The 26,243-nt window shown below is 35.3% G+C and overlaps 1 protein-coding gene across 2 annotated transcripts in view; it reads left to right on the forward strand.

Annotated features, from left to right (window-relative positions):
• The window catches only part of LOC149787294 (alpha-tocopherol transfer protein-like), a 112,272-nt gene that overhangs the window by 79,670 nt on the left and 6,359 nt on the right, over positions 1 to 26,243 (forward strand). For both annotated transcript variants that reach the window (XM_089977827.1, XM_089977829.1), the window contains exons 4-7: positions 13,485 to 13,546; positions 13,989 to 14,182; positions 17,486 to 17,596; positions 24,416 to 24,539. In XM_089977827.1, coding sequence (XP_089833953.1) covers positions 13,485 to 13,546; positions 13,989 to 14,182; positions 17,486 to 17,596; positions 24,416 to 24,539 — 491 coding nt within the window. The remainder of the gene's footprint in view (positions 1 to 13,484; positions 13,547 to 13,988; positions 14,183 to 17,485; positions 17,597 to 24,415; positions 24,540 to 26,243) is intronic.

Here is a 26,243-nt window from a genome sequence, read left to right on the forward strand (position 1 = left end):
TTTGGTATTTTACAATCATATGCCACTTGACGTGATATAATTACATGCCGTTTGATATACAATCACATGCCATTTGGTATTTTACAATCATATGCCACTTGACGTGATATAATTACATGCCGTTTGATATACAATCACATGCCATTTGTCATTATACAATCACATGCCATTTGTCATTATACAATCACATGCCATTTGGTATTATACAATCACATGCCATTTGCTGTGATACAGTTGCACGCTACTTAGTGTGGTATAAGTCAATGCGTGTGTGATATAATTACACGCCACTTGATATGATACAATCGTAGGTCATTTGTTATGATACAATTGCATGCCATTTGGTGCGATACTATTACATGCCACCTGGTCAGATACAACTGCATGCCAATCGGTGTGATACAGTTGCATGCCACTTGGTTGATACAGTCAGATGCTATTTTGTGTTATATAATCACATCCACTAAGTGTCATACAATTACATGCCACTCGTGTGATATACTTACATGCCACTTATTTTGATAAAATTATATGCCACGTGGTGTGCACAATTACATGCCACTTTATATGATACAACTAGATACCATTTGGCATGATACTATTACATGCCACTTGGCATGATACAAATGCACGCCACTTGGCATGATACTATTACATGCCACTTGGTGTGATACAGTACAATGCCATTTGATCGATACAATCACATGCCATTTGGTATTATATAATTACATACCACCTTGATGTGTTATGCATATTTAATTTGAATTGTGAGATTTACCTATATCCATAATTGAGGGTAGGAGTTGGGTCTACCTGACTAATGTCTTTTGTGAAAACAAAATATTACATAGCTAAATCTTATCTACGATTTTAGATTATATTTTAAGATCCTACAAATTGAAGGTAAACATGTTAACTTGGATCTGAGTTCAGGACAATTGTATTCCCCTGCAAAAATCATGTTCTACCTGATGTTTTACATCTTCCTCACTAAATATTTAGTAAGATATTGGCTTTGTTTACAGCATAGATTGTTCTGAAAATGAAATTGATGGGAAAATTACCTTTTTCCTGGTTTTCAGATTTTGTTTTAGGATTTTATAAAAGGGAGAAGTAGACATAATTCCGCATTCCTTATCTTGAAACATTAGTCTATAGAGGAATCAATTTTAGATGTGCTCAGTTTTAATTTTAGAGGGTTTATTTATTTAAAATATTCTCTAAAATTACAAAGTGAGCAGTAATACGTTCAGATTAAATCAATATTTTTGAATTAATGTGAATTCATTTGAGTCATTTTGGATTATATCATTGTGATAATCCAGATTGTTAGCACATCAGCAATATTCCAGGCTATTGGTACATCAGTACTTTCAATATTTGATAATCATACCTGTGATGGCTCTATGGTTTTAAATTAGGTAACAGAAAAGACTGAAAACCAACAAGGTTTGTAAAATTCAACAATTCCCTCGAATACAAAGTAAAAGTTTAAGTACATTCAATTAAATCCTAGATGATCCTTTAAGTTCTATCACAAGTCCACATGTGTGAAATTCCAGTTGAATTCCAGTGGTGTTCCAAATAAATTCCAATTACTGAATGCGTTAATGTGCCTGTAATTCGAATATGCTAAAGTGCCAATGACCTGGACTGTTGCGATGTATTAAGAGTATTTTGATGTATCACAATAATATAATTTAAAATATACTTGAGTGAATTCACTATAATTCTATATTAATATTCCAATATGTCAAAAAATATTATTGAGCACTTTGTAATTCCAGTGATAATAGTTTGAACGACTAAACTCATCCAAATTAAAAACTGAACACAACATTAAGAATGATTCCGCATCGGACTTTATGGCAAGAATGAATAATCCTTAAGTAAACAAGTTTTTATGTTAATAGAAATATTAGGCTAGTACCCTATTTTAAAGTCAGAAGTAGACCAAACCTTTCTTCATTTTGAAAAACAAATTGCTCCCAATTTTAAATGGTCAGAGGAGCATTAGACTATTATTACTTATTGGCAAAGCTCGTGAACTGTCAATACAACAAATTGTTTATTATAGTGCATTTAAGGAACGTTTCTTGAAGGGTATGAGTTGGTGCCTGAGGTATATCGACAAAGATTTAAGAAGTATAAAAAGTAAACTGGACAGACTCGTGTCGAATTTGCAAGTCTTAGAAATATTTCATCAAATTTTGAGAAATTTTATTTGGTCATATTGCTGTGATACACGAATTGGTTGGGACGAGGGTGTTGATTGCTTTTATTTGCCGTTAGGGAATCAGTAAAAGGGTTATTAGATTTTAGTCTTATTGAACTTGTTTTCTGATATACTGCCCGTGTACCATTTAAAGAGAAACTTCATTCATCTGAAGATTCACACATTAAATGGCTACGTATGTGATTTCAAATATATACAAGTTTTCAAAGGCTTGTGAAGTGGCAAGAACTAATCTTCACTCTACTCAGTCAAAAATGAAATGAATTTATGACAAAAATACAAATGAAAGGAGTTTTCAAGTTGGTGACAGAGTTCTGGCTCTCTTGTCCATACCACAAAATCCTTTATAGGCTAAGTATCAAGTCCTTGTACAGTTGAAAAGAACGGAATTGACTTAAATTATAACAACATTAACACTCCAGGGAGGCGAAAAAAGCAACTTTGTCATATAGATATGTCAAAAGCATATGTTGATAGAGATATCTATGTTAATCATGCAGTCAGTGCCGTTATACCTGTTTCACATTGTGAAGATTTAAGCGATGGAACGAAAGTGGACTGTAGTGAGTCTGATGTAACCAATCACAGGAATAATCTGGACCAGTCTGATGTAACCAATCTTCGGAATAATCTGGAACAGTCTGATGTAACAAATCATAGGAATAATCTGGACCAGTCTGATGTAACCAACCGTAGGAATAATCTGGACCAGTCTGTTGTAACCAATCATAGGAATAATCTAGACCAGTCTGATGTAACCAATCATAGGAATAATATGGACCAGTCTGATGTAACCAATCATAGGAATAATCTGGATCAGTCTGATGTAACCAATCATAGGAATAATCTAGACCAGTCTGATGTAACCAATCATAGGAATAATCTGGATCAGTCTGATGTAACCAATCATAGGAATAATATGGACCAGTCTGATGTAACCAATCATTGGAATAATCTGGACCAGTCTGATGTAACCAATCATAGAAATAATCTGGATCAGTCTGATGTAACCAATCATAGGAATAATCTGGACCACTCTGATGTAACCAATCATAGGAATAATCTGGACGAAGTCTGATGTAACCAATCATAGGAATAATCTGGATCAGTCTGATGTAACCAATCATAGGAATAATCTGGATCAGTCTGATGTAACCAATCTGGACCAGAAACATTCAATACTCTACAGTTACAACAAAAGAATGAACTAAAACAGCTATTTTTTTTAACATGAGCACTTGTTTCGAGATGTTTCAAAACGAACAAATACAATCTACCATGACATAAAAATTGTAGATTCTAGACCAGTGCAACTGTGCCCGTACAGGATCAATACAGTCAAACAGGCATGTTTGATAAAAATCAATTGTTTCTGGAGAATGAAGTCACAGAGCCAAGAAAAGGTGACTGTTGCGCACAAAGTATTTTTGTGCCGAAACTAGATAATACTCTCCTCATGAGCTCCGAATAAAGAGAAGGTAATAGTGCAATCAAAACGCATTCATTATCATTGCCAAGAATCGATGAATGCAGTGACAAATTTAGAAACGTAAAATATGTTACCCAATTTGAAAAGATTTGGCAAATTCTACTCACAGAAAGGACAAAGGAAATTTAGACATTCTAACTCCAGGTTGACTTTATCAATTACAAGTGATGCGTGATGCGCGTTTGGTTGAAAGGTTCGTCTTGTATTTCTCAACTTTTAATGAACATGATTACATCTGGTCTAGATTATTGTGATGCTTGCATCGATAATGTCATTATCTAAAATGGCCACTGGAAAGATCACTCAGAAATCATTCGGAAATTGTTTGATAGACACAATGATACAAACTTAACAATTTAAGTAAAAGTAGATTTTGCCGTGTTTGTGTTGCAATTTTAGGACATATTGCAAGACACGGTCAAGTTAAACCTATAGAAGTTAAGGTCAGTGATATTTTTGAATTCTCAGTAAAAAATCAAGAAAGCAGCTGATGAGAATTTTGGGGGTATGGTTGAATCTATCGGAAATTTGGCTCCATCATAACCAGTCGAAACGAATATCCCAGACGTATCCGTTCCAGCAGTCCATCGGGCTAGAGATTGTCCGCATGGTCTGCATCCGGTTTTATTTTGCCCACTGTTTGCAGATGCTTCACCTCTTCAATTGATGGAGAAATATTCACTTTGGCATGTTTTGTTGTTGATGCTAATGAAACATGCATTACAGTAGCAGGAAATGGTGCGTAAACGCCATTATCAAGAGGCATAACGGATTTTGAGAGATCTGGGGACACTTGTGTCAACTAATATCTGTGTCAGAGCTTGCAGAGTCTTTCTGTGAATAAATCAGGTACTTTTTTTAAAATTCCTCTCTCTCTGCTGCCGACAAGACCCATTAAAAAAAATCTGATACACTCGGTATTGCGCAGCTTGTTTAACAGACATGTCCACGGCTCGCTTTGCGTTCACATTTAAAGCATTTCAGTATGCATATTGGATTTTGTCAGCTGAGGAGCAAAGGTAATTCTCTGCCAAGTCCATACGTATATACATTTTCCAAGATGCAGACTCTGAGCTTTCTCATCTCGCCATGTTGTTTTGTACTCTATATTGTAACGACTCTATGTGTTAAAATATTAACAGAAAGAAGTGAAACCAACAATTAAAGTAAAACCAAGAAGTTATTTATTTCTTTACAATACAAAGTGAAAATTAAAGAGGCACAGTATTGTGAATTAAATCCCAAATAATCCTATAGGTCCTTTCAAAAATCTAAAACAATACAGAATGCTTCGAACGAATTACAATTTTCTTGAATGTCCCGATGTACCGCAATGATGTAGTCTTTGATGAGTTCACAATAATCCAAAAATTGTGTGTTAGTTCCATAGTCAAGGAGCACTTTAGTAACTCCAATGAATATTTAAAGCACAACTGACTTTGAAGTCTTGTCACGTAAACATGTTTTTATAACTTACAATGATGGACAAAAGTTAACTGTGTAAACTTGTTGGTTACAATTAACAACCATGGACAAGTGTTATGCACACAGTATAATATATATATATATATATATATATATATATATATATAATATATATATATATATATATATATATATATATATATATATATATATATAATGATCCTGAAATTCTGACAGCTCATTGTAACAGGTTTCTTTAAACTGTTCTCTTGTCGGTGTATCCTGGATCTACTTCCGTCTATGCTTTTTTTTCTCAAGTACGTCTTTTTTTTCAATGGGTAAATGTTACAGACGTGCCTATCTGTTCATTTACCATCCAAGGGCCCCGAATGGTCTAAAGCGTTCACGTTACGGATCACTGCCATTTCACCTCTTTCTGCGTGGGTTTGAGTCTCGGGTTCGTCCAATGTGAGTAGGTGAGAAAGCTTGCCAGTAGCTTTTCGTGGGTCGGTGGTTCTTTCCGGGGTTTTCTCGGGTTCTTCTTCCACCACTTATAGTGCTATCTTGTGCTGAAAAATGGCATTAAACCCTATAATATTTACCATCCTTTGTAATTTTGGCCATTATTTTCTTTGATGAGCTGATCAGAATTTGTAAACATACTGACCCCCTTGCATCTCCAGACTTTTAATTATGGTGCTTGTTGCATATGTACACTCTCCAAGATGCAAAACTGACACGGACTGTATTTTTTCTTTGTCTGTTATTATTAACGAAAGATCGCATTGGAAGCTTTGCAAATAAGTGAACATACTCTCTCACTTCTGAACTTTTACTTGGTGTTGCTATTCCAGGTGCTGCTATATCGGATTTAACTTGAGTTTTATTATTTACCTTGTTCCTCTTTTTTCTTTTGTTTCTGTGTTTTAATTTTTTTTATTTGTTTATCTTCTTCATTTAATCAGTTTCCCTGTACTCAGCTTAGCAAATGGAACGTAGTGTTTTTGACGTCTGTAGATTTCCTTTTCCATGAACTGATATTGACTTCTGTTTTATTCTGACGCTCTCTCGACATTTAAAGACCAGGCCCGGCCCTATGGCAAGGCGAACGAAGCAACCGTCTTGGGCCACTCGCTTTCAGGGAATCAACTCCGCAGTGCAATTATTTTTCCTTGGGGCTCCGCTCATCGCTTGCTGCCTTGGGCCCCACACATCCTAGGGCTGGGCCTGTTAAAGGCGTTTTAAAAGTGGGATTAAAATGACATGAAAATGTTTTGGTGACGCACAATTTCAATATTAACTTTATTAAACAAAACACAAAGAGCAAGCAATCAATAAACAACAAAACCAAAAAATGTTATAATTGGTGTTTTAATGTACAAAACATGTATGTTTAACGTTCGTAAATGTCCCATTCTATCCAGATACGGTAGATATAGCAATATTTGATATACTTATCGTTCAAAAATGTGTGTGTGGTGCAATTTGGATTTTTAACGTAACTTGAACAATTGTTTTCAGTCATATTCCTACAATGTCTGCAGTGTGGCAGTTTATAGTGACGTCAAGCACTAGGGCGTCATGTCCCACACCATCACATTATCCTGACACCAGGCCAACCAGCATGAACATAAACCTATGCACACAATAACAACACATGTGTTATTTTAGCATGTCCCATTTACACTATCTGGTGTGGGGTGAGGTGAGGTGAATCATACAAATTTCGACATCAAATATATTAAATGTTTCCCCTCCGGTTGTTATTAATTTGCACTGCTGGGTTCACCTCCTTCCTTTTGCTCTATATTTGTTCGTTCGACTCCTTTGAGTCCGCATACATTAAGATGGTTCTCAGCGAACCCCGTTATGGCCTTTTAGATGTACCTTTGTCTATGCCTTTAGTGTGCAGTTTATAAAGCGGATTAAAAAGTCTTTTAATGGCTGGGATTAATGTTTTCATAAAATAAAAGGTATCAGAGAATGAATAAACCACAACAGATTCTAACTAAAGCAATAATGTTCAATCATTTAAACGACTTTTTAACTTGTAAAATTGCATGGAGATGAAACCTTTGGTCCGAATAGCTTAAATAGCTCATATTTATAGCTGCTTTTTCGGTTATTCATTTTCCTTGATGAGTTATTTCCCTTGATAGATAATGTCTCCGACGCGCAAAAACGTAATCATCATATATGTTTACAGTATTCAGTTACTCCTTGTTTGCACAACACAGGCAGATCATACAACTGCTTCTTTAATAATTGTTTTTATTATCTGACAATTAAGATTCACCGCATAAAGCAAGTAAAAGATAATGGCGTGTTATATGCCGTTCCTGACAATATTTTAATATGTACATGCATATGTGTAATCTCTGATGAATTGATTAATCAATCCACACTAGCACGCACGCACACACACACACACACACACACACACACACACATATATATATATATATATATATATATATATATATATATATATATATATATATATATATATATATATATATATGTACACACACACACACACACACACACACACATTAATTTTGGATAATGTCAAGCCTAACATAACAATGTTACATTAATTTTGAATAAGATCAAGCCTAACATACAATGTTACATTAATTTTGAATAAGATCAAGCCTAACATACAATGTTACATTAATTTTGGATAAGGTCAAGTCTAACATACAATGTTACATTAATTTTGAATAAGATCAAGCCTAACATACAATGTTACATTACTTTTGAATAAGATCAAGCCTAACATACAATGTTACATTAATTTTGAATAAGATCAAGCCTAACATACAATGTTACATTACTTTTGAATAAGATCAAGCCTAACATACAATGTTACATTAATTTTGAATAAGATCAAGCCCAACATACAATGTTACATTAGTTTTGGATAAGGTCAAGTCTAACATACAATGTTACATTAATTTTGGATAAGGTCAAGCCTAACATACAATGTTACATTAATTCTGAATAAGGTCAAGTCTAACATACAATGTTACATTAATTCTGAATAAGGTCAAGTCTAACATACAATGTTACATTAATTTTGGATAAGGTCAAGTCTAACATACAATGTTACATTAGTTTTGGATAAGGTCAAGTCTAACATACAATGTTACATTAACTTTGAATAAGGTCAAGTCTAACATACAATGTTACATTAATTTTGGATAAGGTCAAGCCTAACATACAATGTTACATTAGTTTTGGATAAGGTCAAGTCTAACATACAATGTTACATTAACTTTGAATAAGGTCAAGTCTAACATACAATGTTACATTAATTTTGAATAAGGTCAAGCCTAACATACAATGTTACATTAGTTTTTGATAAGGTCAAGTCTAACATACATTGTTACATTAGTTTTGGATAAGGTCAAGTCTAACATACAATGTTACATTAATTTTGAATAAGGTCAAGCCTAACATACAATGTTACATTAGTTTTTGATAAGGTCAAGTCTAACATACAATGTTACATTAGTTTTTGATAAGGTCAAGTCTAACATACAATGTTACATTAATTCTGAATAAGGTCAAGTCTAACATACAATGTTACATTAATTTTGGATAAGGTCAAGCCTAACATACAATGTTACATTAATTTTGAATAAGGTCAAGTCTAACATACAATGTTACATTAATTTTGGATAAGGTCAAGTCTAACATACAATGTTACATTAGTTTTGGATAAGGTCAAGCCTAACATACAATGTTACATTAATTTTGAATAAGGTCAAGTCTAACATACAATGTTACATTAATTTTGGATAAGGTCAAGTCTAACATACAATGTTACATTAATTTTGAATAAGGTCAAGTCTAACATACAATGTTACATTAATTTTGGATAAGGTCAAGTCTAACATACAATGTTACATTAGTTTTGGATAAGGTCAAGTCTGACATACAAAGTTACATTACAGTAGCATTTATTGAAATAATAACAAAAATACAAAATTAAAAAACAAACAAATAATGCAAATATACAAAACAATTTTAAAACAAATAATTCGGCAACCAGTTATGATTACGTTTTCTGTTATTAGTAAAACTTTTTTGCAAGCCCCATCTATGCCCATTGCCTTTTTATGAACGCCTCGACTACATCAATAATGTCTCGACTCCATCAATACAAAAAATAATCATCGTATGTTTTCCGGCGATTTGTCTTCTCTTTATACATTTCCCGTTTGAAAAATTAAAATGATTTCAATTCCTTTATATCTACATGTTACGCTAGTTAATGTTAGACTTCATGATCATAAACTAAGTAAGAGAAAGAAGCAAAACCAAAACGTTTTGTAAAATGTAACAAATAATTTAATTATCAAAGTTATAAATGTAAATATGGGAGAAACGTATAGCATTATGAAGTGAATCCAAAATAATCCCGAAAAGTTGTATTAAAGTCTAGAAGAATGACAAGTTCCGTATAAACTTCAGAACCGGAAATGTACTAGTCCGCCAAGAATGGTGACGTTGTCAAAATCGCATTGTCCAGAACTCCTTTGAATAATTCACAATAGCTCCAAAAGATTATAGTCCAATGAACAGCTTTTTTCCACTTGATGTTACCACATGAACACAAGAAATAGGAAGTATTCCAAAATAGGGATGAATCTGATTGCTCAGTTTTCTCCTTATATACACCTTCAAGTGTCTATTACGACTATTTGTCACAATGTGACCCACGTGACAGATCTTACAACTCAACATAATATTTCAAAATACCTATTCGTGTGACCTAACTCGTCCAATAGCAACTAATTTAATTTTTCTAAGATACCACCTGACCGATCTGTCCAGTGGGGAAAATGTCGAATCTCGTAAACATATTTACTAATAATATTAATGTTAGTAACTGTCTACACATGTAAGCATCCATTGATATATCCTATGCGGTTTTATGTTCTCTAATATCTTAAAATAGACCCAATGAACGTACTGTATCCAGCTCTAGATAATCACCACAATTTATAGTCATGAATAAACAGAGGGGGCGTTAGGAGTACGCGGGGCCTAGGACCGACCATGACTGCGCGGGGCCAGAGTATCGGTATCTCGATTGGTATGCTACTGCAAACACTGATTATGTCTAGACTAGATAAACTTTCGCGATTTGGCGCACGAATTTAGTTTTTTCATTATTCATATTTAAAAAATCCTGTTTGTGTACAACGGGTTTTTTAATCGAAATAATAACATGACGACAATGCCTTTGGCCTAATAAACTGATTATTATTGTCATTTTTCAAATAACATGAAGACACGAATTAAGAACAATAATTTGCGTGCATTACGTGCGGCCTGTATCAGCGTTTCCAGTTTACCAGAGAATATAGCTTGACAAACTCATAAGGACGACCTTAGGCCTGAAGCGCGGGTCCCCTCAAGAGCAGGGCCTGGGGCGGTCGCCTCACCTGCCACTCCCAAACGCCGTTCATGTAAATAAAAATTACAAAAATTAGACGAAACATGTACCAGGAGGTACAAAAATATAGATTACATAACATATATATACTGAATCTGCATTCGATGTTAATACAGACAGGGACGAACAGACGCATGTACTTGATTTTTGTATGCTTTTGTAAATTGCCTATTGTCTTCCATTCGTGAGATACCAACAGGTTATTTACGAGGACCTGTTTTTTTTGTTTAATTATTATTTATATATTTTTTGGTCTTCTGCTTATTGCATATTGAACCTCAGCAGAGGAAGTAAAAATATAAGAGAAAGAACACGTGGTCCACTAAAAAGGTTTCTTTCGCTTTTTGTACGTTTAAAATCGAAATTTACCAAGACAGACGCCATAGCAAAACTTTAGTTTAATCAGAATGTCAGAATGACCACATTTATTCGGACACAACCCTTTAATAGATTGTGTGTGTGTGTTCGCCTGCCTGCCTCTCTCTCTCTCTCTCTCTCTCTCTCTCTCTCTCGCTCTCTCTCTCTCTCTCTCTATATATATATATATATATATATATATATTTAAGAAAATGACTTACTCAAACGCCAACTACCCCCACGCAGCAAATCATTTATAAATAAAAACGCGTAATTCAAAAGTCGACAACAGCCGTAAATTATTTACACGTTTAAACGACGGGAAATCTACAAAAAAAAGAGTTCAATAATGAACAAAATAAAATCATACGATAGTATGAGAATCTCTAATTTCTGTCGACCAGCAATACTTGCTTTAAAAAAAAGGAAGGAGTCGTTCCGAATTCAAATGGATGTCACAAATGGTCAACTCGCGCAGCTTGATGTTCTTACCTGTTGATTTATTGCTTTTCTTCCGTTAAGATTTAGCTCCGCAGGTAATCAGTCATAGAACAAAAAAGTATTTGTGTCAAAAAATACCAGCCTTGTCCATCCGACATATTATAGGAAAAAGCCATGCCAAAGAAAAAGGAATAAACCTGATATGTCGAACCAGGGTTTGGACGCTTCTGGGCCAAATACTTTGCAAATACTATCACGCTCCCTCCCAACAATTAAAATACATGAGACTGAACAGATCTGTTTCACAAGGCCTTATTTGTGTTGGTACATGGTCAGCCTTCCCTTTGGGCATGAGCATTCACTATGAAAAACAAAAACAAAAAATTAACCTTTCCCGTTGACAGAAACCCCGGATGTTTATTTCCGGTCGGCCACCCCAATTCATTTTTCACTTCAGGGGTTGACCCATTCTTGAACAAATACGGTTTGTAGTATTGCATGCCTTGATCAATGCTATCAAATCTGGTATCAAAACTTAAAGCTCGTTTTAATGGGAATTTCAACATTATACAAAGACGTATTGTGTTCATACAGCCTGACATATGACCATGAAACTCGTATCTTGAGCGAGGTCTTTTGTATTTTTTCTTTATAAACTTAGATTGTTGTATAACACTACCTTTATTCACTTTTCACTGTTCGACCGATGGCACAATATTACCGACAGGGGAAAAGTAATTAATCAGACGATTTTTCTCTATTGAGGAAAATAATTCAGTGTTGAATGTGCAATGGGCGTAATATCAAGGAAATCTGTCACACTCACACCGCATTACATGTGCACTAGAAAATATACACCGGAGAATTTCACAAGCTGACCATGTTATCGTTTGCCCAATGTATCTCCACTTTATGATGGTGTGCAATGCTGGGTACACACGAACTAACACGCGCCTGCGACCGTTCCGGTGGCCTAGTGATTAGAGCGTCCACCTCGGAAGCAGGAGGTCGTGGGTTCGAACCCAGGCCGAGTCATAACAAAAACTTACAAAAATAGTACTAACAGCTGCCTCACTTGGCGCTCAGCTTTAAGAGGATAGTGTTAGGACTAGTCGGCCTGGTGTCAGGATAATGTGACTGGGTGGGACATCATGCTCTATGTCTGCAGCATGATGCCCCAGTGCTAGACATCACTATAAACTGCAACACTGCAGACATCGTAGCGATATGACTGAAAAATTGTAAAGCTACGTTAAAAATCCTAATCACGCACACACGCGCGCTATCGACGATAAACGTAACTGTTGTTTCTTTGCATGTAAATAAATGTTACAGTGTAATAAATACCCAGAAAGCAATACAGTGTAATAAACACACGCAAAGTAATACGGTGTAATAACTACACAGAGAGAAATAATACCCATAAAGCAATACAGTGTAATAAATACCCAGAATGCAATAGAGAATGCGATTGTTATTACTTTGTAAATCAGTCATTCCTGTTAAACAAGATCATGCATTTTATTATTTTATTTCTTAATGTGTGCTTCGATACCGCCATCTTCTATTCATTGTTTAGAATGTATTTTTCACAACTTTTTCTTTCGAAAAGTACAAACTATGATGGGTCAACACGTTTATGTATCGATAGCAGGTCTTCAAAATAGACCATTTTGCTCTGAACACATGAAGCCTTAGGGCAACAATATTTTATCAGTGATTTGTAAGCAGTTTGAAGTCGTGTTCTTTAAACCGAGAATCATTTTCTTACTTGTAACCCTAATTTTGAATGAAGAACTGCAAATTAGAAATAGAGGTAGGAGTGCAACCTCCAATAATTATACTTTTTACCATGCCACTATTCTTGTTAACCTCATGATACTTTTTAAAGGGGAGTTCGAAGATTTTTTCTGGTGATGAAAGTCCAACATTTTTTAATCGTTGTGACTCAAAACGTTTTCAGCAAATAAATTCATTTCAACAAGTTTTAAAGTTTTTTCCCCATCCTCCTGGAGTACTGACAAGCCACAAGTGAAATATTTTTATATTTTGTTGTTATCTTTTTCCAGTATTTACCTGCCGTTACCAGGACGTGACAGAAATGGGCGGAAAGTTGTCCTTGTACGGTTAGGTAGGTGTACGTTATTGAATTTTAATGTAGATGTCAACCAGATTTGTTTCCTAAATGATATAATACAACCGCAACATCAGATTGAAACATAATTATCTCATACTTCCTAAATCAATTTGATCTTGTTGATCGTCAATATTTGGAAAAAGTAACAGGTTGAATTTGAATGTGAACAAACTGTGAATTCATTATACGTAGTGTGACTCTGAGAAATGAGTTCGATATTTATTTGCAATTTAGTTTATCCCAATTATACAAGTTAGCTTCATAACGTAAAAACTTATTTTTCTTTTTCTCTGAATATAAGATTAAGTTAGTGAGTCGGAGAGTCAGCCAGTCTGTGAGTCAGTGAGTCAATCAGTGAGTGAGTCAGTCAGAATATATACAAGGAATAAGATATATATGATTTCCTTTTCTTAAATGTAAAAACTTTTTCATGCAGGTGCTGCAGATCCATCAGAAAAATCATTCGATGACGTTATGCGAGCAAACTTGTCATTGTTTGATTATTTATTACTGGACGAAAACATTCAAGTGAATGGTTTTGTTTTTATCGTGGACCTGACTGGTTTTACCAGGCAACACTTTATGGCCACAGGAGTTGAAAATTCCAAAAAATGTATGCTTGTGACGCAGGTAAGAATGGTTAGCCAGATCGAGATTGTGTTGCCAAAAAACGGCAAAACACACTAAAAAGAAAAAGACATAAATTGATATCAATCAATCAATCAATTAATCGATCGATCGATCAATTAATTAATTAAAACATACCATTCAGTAACTGATGATACATATACAGAATAGTTACACTGACAGGATGAATGAAAAATAGTTCACTTTCATCAGAGAAATAAACTGTTGGTATTTTAAAGGTGAATTGAATTTGTAGAATCATCAGTTCTATAAATGTATACATGTTTGGAATCTGTTGTAGTATGGTTTTAGACTATGATTTTTCTATTACTGAATTTTATGTATTCCAAAACATGTCCATCTCTTAGATGGAGGGACATGAATAACAAACACTGCCTTTATGGACGATATTTTTCAACCTTCCATTTTCAAGCTATACATAGTTTATAATGACGATTTTTGATAATTATAAAGAATTAATAATTTAGTATTTAAGACGTTTTAAATATTGCTTAAATTGAGAATTACTTTCAAAAGCTTATAAAACACGAGTCACTAGAATTACTTAAACTTACACAATAGTCTTGAATAAACAAATCCTCAAGTTTTTGTCTAAATACACTTATCAGCCATTTTAGGATTGGAATATTGCCCTGCGACCTTGAGCGTAGCCATTTTGTTTAGCTGGTTTCAAAAACACATCATTCATTACGCTTTCTGGTACTTGTGAGTGCGAAGAGAACTTCTAACGTTCATCTTAGAGAAAGTGCTGAATCTCTTTACTTGATTTCGTGATGCACCATGCCCATTACATACGTTCACTGCGTCGGATGCTTTCAGCAACTAACACACCAAGTAATCGGTTGAAACGGTTTTTACTGGTTACCAGCCTGTGACACTGGCTTGCCAGTTTAGGCTGCATGCCAGCAAGGCGTGCAAGGAACAGTTTTAATGCACAAATTTAATGTTGCATAAACCTGCCGAATATAAAAATTCATCAAAAATAAAATACACGAGTAAGGTCAAAATGTCTAATTTTTTAATAGGAATATCAGTCGCTTGACCTGACAAGTCAATGGAAATTCACAGAATAAAACGATAATGCACGCCATCCCCAAAAGTATACAAGCATTTTTCATGTCCAAATCCCAGTTTTTGAGCGGATGTGCTGCTCACAGCGCAAAAGACATGCCCTTTCCCTTGGTGATAATTTTGAAAAACATCGTGTACTTAGTAGGTTAATGCAATTCAAAATAGTTGTCATTAAGGCAGTGTTTAAGATATTCTATTTGCCTTGAACCAGCGTGTCTACTACCATAAGTGGCTAGCTCTGCTTCCTAGCCAACTATTGGTATTTCATTGGTTACGTATTGTGCAGTGACTAACTGAGATGTACATCATTTTAAAGAACAACACAAGCCGGAAAGACAAAATTTACAAATATATCCATATCATTAATTATTGCACAATAATTATTACACAGTAAGAGTTCAGAAAGTAACACTATAGCCTTAAGTTAAGAAATTTGCCAAGGGCCAATTTACGAAGCCTTTCCCTGCCACCAAATGCACATTCCTTTGTATGGCACTATGACCCAACTATATACAAATGATAGTGATAATCGGAATATCGCTCAACCATTTCCGTCAAGTCAAAAAATAACTTTGAATGTGGTTGTAGGAATACATATATATTTTATTAGTTTATTGAATTGCCTTTTGTGGTGTGCATGACATAGTTTGCGACAGAAGAGGCCGACAATTTTCTGATGTGACTTCGTCTCCTTCCGGAGCCATATTGTGCCATTGGTTCCTGCTAATAATGAAGTTAAAAGATACAACCGATACTGGTTGCATCAGAGAGACAACATCTGAGATAGGATATTTTGAATGAAATGTTTTGCTTTCTGCATGCAACGTTCCTTGACGGTAGGGTGGTGAATCAAATACGATCATTGTTACATTTCACATTTAACCCTGTTTTACTGCACCTCTTTATACTGAAGACAACTGGTCATAAAATACAACATTGTCAACCCCTTATTTTAATGTTACTTACATATTTAACTTCTATATCGAAGACAAAGACAAAGTTTAAGAAGGACACAATGTCAAGGTCACAAAATTCAATTTTCCAACAGATTTCATTGTATTTAAAAACTAAAATATCATCAACAAAGACATTTTTAATTTCAAAATAATATTCTAGCCCTTCGATACGATATGTTTTATTCATTGCGTTGTTGGTATTCCTAAATATATCAAAATATAATTAAAACATATCATTCACGTACTTGTATATCAACAGCGTAGACCCGTATCATAATATGGCACACCTACAGCGTAGGCCCGTATCATAATATGGCACACCTACAGCGTAGACCCGTATCATAATATAGTACACCTACAGCGTAGACCCGTATCATAATATGGCACACCTACAGCGTAGACCCGTATCATAATATGGCACACCTACAGCGTAGACCCGTATCATAATATAGTACACCTATAGCGCATAACCGCATCATAATATAGTACACCTACAGCGCATAACCGTATCATAATATAGTACACCTACAGCATATACCCGTATCATAATATAGTACACCTACAGCGCATAGCCGTATCATAATATGGCACACCTACAACGTAGCCCCGTATCGTAATATTGTACACCCAAAACATGGCCCAATATCATAATATGCTATACGCTGAGAATCAGGATCAAGATTATATGATGAGTAAAGACGGTACTTAATTTAATCGATTGTGACAAGACCGCAGTATTGCTTTGAAAAAACCTTGTAGCCATTGTATTCGTTCATAAATGTTTTACAGCGAGTAACCCACAATGTAGACATAAAGATTATCCACGCATTCTAATAGATATTAAACTTTGAATGGTGTCCTTGTTCCGACAAGCCATTAGAAGGGTATTTGAAAACCCAAACATATATGTCAACATCAAACGTGTCTAAGCGAATAAAGTATTATAATGTCTCAGTCAATGCCTTTTACAATTAATCATAGTTTTTTTTTTTTGTGGTCACTTAATTATTTACTGGTTTTAATATTCGACATATTTACAGTGTACTTGACCAATAATAAACACAATACCAGTCAAATTGCTATTAAACTTCATGGTCAAGGCCGATTGCAATCTTATATATCATTTTCATGTTTTCTATATATATATATATATATATATATATATATATATATATATATATATATATATATATATATATATATATATATATATATATATATATATATATATTCTTTTTGATATTTTTTTGTGACACAGAAAGCTCTACCTGGCCGGATCAAGGAGCTACACTACTACAACACAGGATCAGTCTTTGAAACGATTTTTAACTTAATCCGACCCTTAATGAGTGAGAAGTTACGAAATCGGGTAAGTTAACAACGTTTTGATGAATCATGTCATCTAAGAGGTTATATGGGTCTTTAAATACAATATTTGAATGAGAATAAAGAAGAAAATCCATCCAAACCATCAGCTAACCAACTAATCTACCTAATTATCGAAACATCCAACCCAGCAACTAATTAGTCATCTAACCAGACGATTAACCAAGCAACTAGTCAACCAGCATAGAGCAAGACAAAAATCTAATTCATTCCAAAATCCACCAGATGTTGCACCATGCGAAGGTTTTGTTGGTAGAAAACATGCCATAAATCATTTTGATATTGATGGAGATGTGGATCGGTGGTGTGAGCCATACGAACGAAAATATTTAGATTGTGATCGATCGGTCGAAGAGGTACTTGATTGCTGAACCTCTGAATCAGAATCGATCGGTAGATGAGGTACTTGATTGATGAACCTCTGGTTCGAGTTAAAATCAGTCGGTTGAAGAGACTTGATTGCTGAACCTCTGAATCAGAATCGATCGGTAGATGAGGTACTTGATTGATGAACCTCTGAATCAGAATCACGAGCTTTTAATTTTCTGCACTCGATACAGATTCATGTGTTATTTTTAATTTCACTCTAAATATATTTCCTATAATCTGTTGTCTGATATGCTGACATCCACTCCTTCTTTCTAAGGTACAACTGATGGATCGATGTGCCATAATAAGAAAACGCAACATGTAGCTAGCTTACAGATCTGGTGTAAAACTTAACACATGTTTCCTAAATCATCAATAAGATATTTATTTCATTGACATTGTCTATACGAGATCTGCTTTTAATTTAACACATGTTTCGGATGGGTATTCGAATGCCAAACCTAGTACTATTATTAATGAAGGCTAAATTCTGTGATTGTCCAGAGACTAAATTCCTAATATCTCTTGTATTAGTTTATGATTGAGTGGTTTAAAAGCATTATAAAAACATAAGATAAACCAGAAATATGAAATAGCATTAACTCAGTAAATGTATGTATTCTAGAAGTCACCAAAAATTTGTTAACATGGCACAAAAGGTAGACATCCTCAACTAGGCCCAGGTCAGCCTCTTATTACCAAAATACACCCACTCCATACCGACCTCCATATCTACGCTAGTAATCCAGCTTTGCCATTTTGAAAAAAACACAATATTTGAAAATGCAAATAAACTTTTTATCCTAAAACCATCTGGTCTTGATTTCAACATGGTTACCATGGTATTTCCTTGGGCAGTACAGTCTACTCGACACGATATTGCCTTCGTGTTTGCCGTAAAACATCAACCCAGACCGACCTAAATTCATACGTAGTACTTGTATGATCGGTACATTAATTACCCATATCGTGTAACTCTCACAACGTGTTAATTGTTAGAGATAACGAAGAACATCGGCTGGTTATCTTCCCAATCAATATTTTTAGATGGCGCTGCAGGCAGGTAGGCCCCTCGTCCGGAACGCTTTTGATTTTATCTCACAACGCGGGTCTATTGTTTTGCAGTAAGCGTTTAACATTCGAATAACAAAGTATTCTTTCATGCCTGAAACGATATGTGTGGGTTGACACATCTTTCCAAAAACAAAGAACGTCGGAATGCGTGGATACACGCCATAAGGCGTGGCGGAGGGGGATTTAAAAAGTGGTCACCAGTAAGCAAATTTGGCTACGTTTGATGCAACATTTTACTATGAAACTGTAACCGATCAGGGTAGGTTTCTGTTTCTGTTTTAATAATATTTTTATCGTGGTATTTGCATTAAACCAAAAATTAGAATAATAATAATAATAATAATAATAATAATAAGAAGAAGAAGAAGAAGAAGAAGAAGAATAGCAAACACAAACATCGACACGTGCAAGTTTTGACAAAAATACCGGGATTATTTGCAACAACAACAACAGCAATAATAATAATAATAATAATAATAATAATAATAAGTTTGTACTTGGTGTAAATCATCCGTGTCAGTATCAATAATTTAAAGTGATTTCTGGTTTGTATGTAGCATGTATGCAAACAACATGCTGAAGACAGAAGACAATCGACTGTTCAGTTATTTACAACACTTTGTACCCAAAAACATTGAAATTCCAAAATATAAAATACACGATACAAAAAATTTTAAGAAATGACCTTAGTCTAGAAAATATAAAATACTAACTCTTGACGTGATATTATACCGACATATATAGTCATTTGAACAATTCAAGCCCATATTAACACAGTGACTAATCAGTTTGACCATTCTTTTGAATAGAAATGTGTATGATATAGGTAACTCGCTTTTTCATCGAGATACGACAAGCACGTTCATGAATATCGGTTGAACAAATAATAAGTAAACCGGAATGGTAAGGGACCTACTTGACTAAAGCTCCCCCTCAAGGCAAGTAACTGACCGACATCCTCATATATACATGTGAGTGCGATACGGATTTTTAACGCAGCTTTAAAAGAAAATCAGTCATATCGCTACAGTTTATAGTGATGTCTAGCACTGGGGCATCATGCCGCAGATATGTAACATCATGTCCCACCCAGTCACACTATCCTAACACTAACCTCTGAATGCAGCTGTTGGTACCATTTGTTTGTGTCTTTGGTATGACTTGGCCGCAGTTCGAACCCACAACACTGGTATCTAACCCGTGAATATGGGATTACGATTCTAATACTCTGCCAACTGGACTGCCCTATACATAGTACATTATTTTATCGTAATGTTCAGCAACTACCACTACCACAAACTTAAAGACCTAATAATGTTTCCTACCTTAAATATTCTCAGCATGTTTTTATGTTTTCAAATTTCATGGTGTTTGTTTTTGTAATCATATCATTATATATTTTTTTTTTTATCTTATAGGTGTTGTCTAATGTTGTAAAGCGCTTAGAGCTTCTAAAGATTAGGCGCTATACAAAGTCCTCATTATTATTATTATTATCATTATTATTATTATTATTATTATATACTATTTTACTTGATCTGTTCATAATTACGGGCTCGGTTTAATTAAATAGTGTAAAGTCATCAGTTGTTATAGGGTTGAACGTCATTTTTCAGCACACGATAGGCTATACATGGTGGCCAGTATTAATGGTGCAGGAAGAATCCGGTTAAACCCCGGAAAGAACCACCGACCCACGAGAAGCTACCGGCAAGCTTTCTTACATACCCACATTGACCGTTCCCGAGACTCAAACCCACGCAGACAGAGGTGAGATGGCAGTAATCCGTAACGGTGAGCGCTTTAACCCACTCGGCCACACGTGTCCCCTAAAGTCATCAGATGGATATGATTTTAATTACAGGCTCGTGCTCATTTAATAGTGTAAACTCATAAATTGGATCTGGTATTAATGACGGGCTAGTACTCATTAAATAGCGTAAGCTCATCAATTAGATATTGGATTAATTACAAACTGGTATACATTATGTAGTGTAAACTCATCAGTTAGATCTGGGTTTAATGTTGTTGTTGTTGTAGTAGGGTTTAACGCCATTTTTCAGCACAAGATAGGCTATACATGGCGGCCAATATTAATGGTGGAGGAAGAACCCGGAAAAAACCCGGAAAGAACCACCGACCCACGAGAAGCTACTGGCAAGCTTTCTCACATAACCACAGTAGCCGAATCCGAGACTCGAACCGACGATCTGGGTTTAATTACAGACTCAGATTCATTAAGTAATGTAAACTTACCAAGTTGATTAAGTTTCTAAATGCATTAGCTATAGAAGTTTAAATAAAATGGAGTAACAGTTGAAAATATCGTTTTAAGTTTATTATTACTTCACTGGTCCAAAATGTTTGCATTAAATGATCAGCAGGGCACATACTAAATAAACACATGAATAATTATGGGATATGAAGTTTTGAACGTGAAATCCTTTACTACATTGGGTCATATATTAGGTTAGGTTGTGCTATATATTGGATTAGGTTGGGCCATATATTGGGTTAAGTTGGGCCATATATTGGATTAGGTTGGGCGATATATTAGATTAAGTTGGGCCATATATTGGATTAGGTTGGGCCATATATTGGATTAGGCTGGGCTATATATTGGATAATGTTTGACTATATATTGAATTAGGTTGGGTCAGATATTGGATTAGGTTAGATGATATATTGGATTAGGTTGGGTCATATATTGGATTAGGTTGGGCCATATATTGGATTAGGTTGGGCCATATATTGGATTAGCTTGGGCTGTATATCGGATTAGGTTGGGTCATATATTGGATTAGGTTCGGCCATATATTGGCTTAGGTTGGTCTATATATTGGATTGGGTTGGGCTATATATTGGATAATGTTTGACTATATATTGAATTAGGTTGGGTCAGATATTGGATTAGGTTGGCACAGATATTGGATTAGGTTGGACTATATATTGGATTACGTTGGACTATATGTTGGATTAGGTTGGGCCATATATTGGATTAGGTTGGACAATATATTGGATTAGGTTGGGCCATATTTTGGATTAGGTTGGACTATATGTTAGATTAGGTTGGGATGTATATTGTGTTACGACTTTACGGTCACCAACTAAGTAACAGAAAAAAGCAAAACCAGAAAGATTAGTTAAACTTAACAATTATATCAGCAAAGTTATAAATGAAAATGTGAGAGGAACTTACAGTATTATGAAGTGAATCCCAATTAATTTTTATAAAGGTCTATGAAAGTCCTAAATGAATGAAAAGTTTCTTATAATTTAAAAACCGAAAATATACTGGTCCTCCAGAAACCGTGATGTTGTCAAGATGGCGTTACTTAGAATTCCTTCCAATAATTTATAACATTTCCATACTAATATTATAGTCCAAATAATGAGCGCCTTGTATTTCCACTGAACAGTCCAAACAAATGCTTTTCTTCTCCAATAATATCTAAGTACAACATAAAACACGTATGCAGACTTACAACAAAATACAAGAACTGTGAATGACTCCAAAATCGAAATGAAACTGATCGCTTAATGCTCTGCTTATATACAACATCTATTGCGACTGTATTTCGCAAAAGACCCCTCGTGACAAATAACACAACTCATTTTGCGTCGATTTGCCCTATTCATGTGACCTAGCCCAGCCAATGGGAAGTTACAGAAATATTATAGAAACGTCTAAACCGCATCAACCACTGAGAAATTAAGTCCAAGGAACCATTTAAGTCTTATTATTAAGATTATTATTAGTAATAATTTCAACACGTACGTAAACATCTATTTATAGATCCTATGTAAATACTACGTTCTTAACATACTCAAGTCACGTGGGCAAATCTAACTTAGATATTCTCTTCGGTTTACAGCCATGAATGAAAGTTATAAAATGTAGAAAACCATGTACTTGGAGTTACTAAACCTCAGGACCGCTCCGGTGACCTAAATGGTTAGATCGTCCTCCTCGGATGCGGAAGGTTGTGGGTTCGAATCCCGGAGAGTCATACCAAAGACTCATAGAAACTCAACATTAAGAGGATAGTGTTAGGATTGGTCGGTCTGGTGTCAAGATAATGTGATTGGGAATGACATGATGCTACATGTCTGCGGCTTAATGCCTCAGTGCTAGACTTCACTATTATCTGCAGACATCGTAGCGATAGTAAAACCTATCTAACACAAACACACACACACACACACACACCAACCGCAGAGCAATTCAATACGTCGCTTAGGCAAGATCCCTTTCATAACTGGATAGTCCGGTAAGAGCTTTAACAACCAAATAGACAATGGCTGGATAAGAGTTTGCCCAACTCAGTAGAGCAAATAGACAACGACCGAATAAGAGCATGTCCAACCGAATAGGTCAAAGAGACGATGACCGGATAAGAGTTTACCAAACCGAGTAGGTCAAACTGACAATCGCCAGATAAGAGCTTGCCCAACCGAATAGGTCAAATATACAATGGCCGGATTAGAGCTTGTCCATCCCAATTGGACAATAGACATAACTTTCTGTTCGAGATTTTGATGTAATCGTAGTGATACTTCCCAGATTAATAAGCTTTTGGCGGACGAACGTCGGATTAGAGGTGCCGATAACAGATTCATGTAAAATGAATGTGTTGAAAATAGCATTAAACGACGTTTCAACAATCGCCGAAATACCTACATCCGACAAACATACATAAACCAAACGAGTTTAAAACATTGCCTGCTGTCTGTCGTCCTTTTCCTAAACTACTTGGGAGGATTGCCATGAAACTTTAAATCAACATTCATTCCAAGGTCTAGTTGGTTAAAAATTATGCATCTTAGACATCAATATCGTTGCCATATCAGCCATCTTGAAAATCTTGTTTTGCTGTTCTTTCTAAATGGATGTTTATCAACATGGGGTATTCACATATAAACTTTTTACGAGTTTAGTTGATCCTAAATGACAACGGTGCCAAGCTATTATTTAATATGGTGGTAATGACAGTCATCTTGAAAGGCTTATTATCGCTACCCCTCCTGAACCCAAAGTCTTTTCGATATGGAAGAAGACTTATTATGATGTCTAATTGGTCTGAAATGAAATGGTTCTGCTCGGAAATCCAATATGACCACTACAGCGGCCATCTTGAAACTCTTGTTAATCAGTACTCCAGCCGAATAGATGTTCATATCAATATAAGTTTTCACTGAAATACTTTTTATAATGTCTAGTATATCCTAAATTATGTTGGTGCCAATTTGACCTAATATGTAGCGGCCATGACATCCATTTTGATATATGTTTTTCGTCGCTGCTACACATAAATGAAATGTCATTTTAAAAAGTTAAGCTTCTTACTTTACCCCACAGGTACACGTGCACGGACAAAACTTGACAACAGTGTACGATAAGATCGATATGTCTCTACTCCCGGAGGAATATCTACCAGACGACTATGACGGTCCGAAAGCTGGCAGCATTCAGGACATAGCTGGTAAGAAAACAATACCATCCGAAAATACTACCGGCCCATTTGCGAGTTTTCAAGGTGTTTTGCAGACCCAGCACGTGCCAAGGTAAACCGAGCGAGAATGGGTTACCTTTGCACTCAAGGCATTTGTAAGCACCTAGATCACCTCGCGACGAGGGCTGTGGCGAGGCTTACAACGTTTGTTTTGTTTGATATTGCAACAACACATCATAAATGGATTAGTGACTGAGTGGTTATGAACGCGACATATACATGTATAACTTGGTTGTCGTCTGTGTGATGATACTAGGGTATTTTCAGTTGCTCTCTTCACGTTACGTAGAAAAGATAATGCCTGACATGCCGTGAATAGTACAGGTTACATTTAACAAAATGAATAATTTTGGTCTAAATTGAATTGAAGTATAAGGGTAAATAACCATCTCATTTTCTAACCATATGTCATGTGACGTACTTACGGTTCACTGAGAAAGAATTGATGTGATGAGACACAACCGCATCGCCATAAGATATTATGCAGTTGAGGTAATGCATGAATACTAATTGGGTTGGGACCGTTTTTATCAAACTAAAAAAGTTTATTTAGAAACTGGATTAAGAAATGAATAAATTCAAGCGAGAAAGTAAATAACTGTTAATGCTGGCTAGAAAACAACCAGCTTTCATGAAATAATAAGCTAGATATCGCTTTGGGGTCCTGCAACGTGTAAGATAATCGGCAGTCAAAAACGTGCGATGCTGTTTGTAGAACGGACATGTTGCACGTCATTATATGGATGATCCACTTGTGTGGATTAGTTTGTTTATTTATTGGCCGTGTGATATTATTAACATATGTTTGAATTGTAAGCCAGGGCACATAGTTAACGATGTAAACCTTTTGTGTTGCGATTGCCGAAACAATACGAAATAAACAGCACATAGGTGTGAATTTATTTGCCCTAATTTGCATGCAGTATATATTTATACCAGGACTTTCACTCACTTAGGGGCTCCGGGGTAGCCGAGTGGCCTAAGGTCAGAGGTGCTTTCCTTGACAATCAATGACATCACCTCTGTCCGCTTGGGTTCCATACTCGGCTTGGTCATCATGGGTATCTGAGAAAATTTGCTTCCCGTGTGTCAGTGGTTCATCCTGGGGTTATCCGATAAATATACTGTCCTATGCTGAAAATTGACTTATAACCCACACAACCAAATTTTTCACTTCCTAGATACTGGTATATAGTCTTGGTCCAGGAACTTGATAATATTCCGTTTACTCGGTTGTTATCATTCATCCTGTCTACACGTTTAAAAATAATATAATTTGTTCAAAGTTAATCTTGCTAATGGGGAAATTAAATGTAAACATGATAATTTCAACATGTTTTGGCTCTTGTGCTAAATACACAACTAGGGTGGATCCCATCTATTATGCGGTGTAGCAATAGTCCTATAAATCAGACCCCCCCCCCCCCCAATCTGTACTGATACTGATGTATTATATGTAGGTAAATCAGACCCCAAAGCTGTGTTGATACTGATGGAATTTTGGTGGGTAGGATAGGAACTATTTATAAAATCAAGGAAACTTTTGCAGACAATCCTGTCCGCAATATATCGGTGTACATTTTAGATACTTACCGGTCTCTCTCACGTCTCTTTAGCTACCGTCGGTTGAAGGGTCGTTTTGCTATATCTACAGAATATTTTCGAACGAATCCT

Source organism: Sinohyriopsis cumingii, chromosome 12 (assembly GCF_028554795.1).
Source record: "Sinohyriopsis cumingii isolate HCF-2022 chromosome 12, ASM2855479v2, whole genome shotgun sequence".
Lineage (NCBI taxonomy): Eukaryota > Metazoa > Mollusca > Bivalvia > Unionida > Unionidae > Sinohyriopsis > Sinohyriopsis cumingii.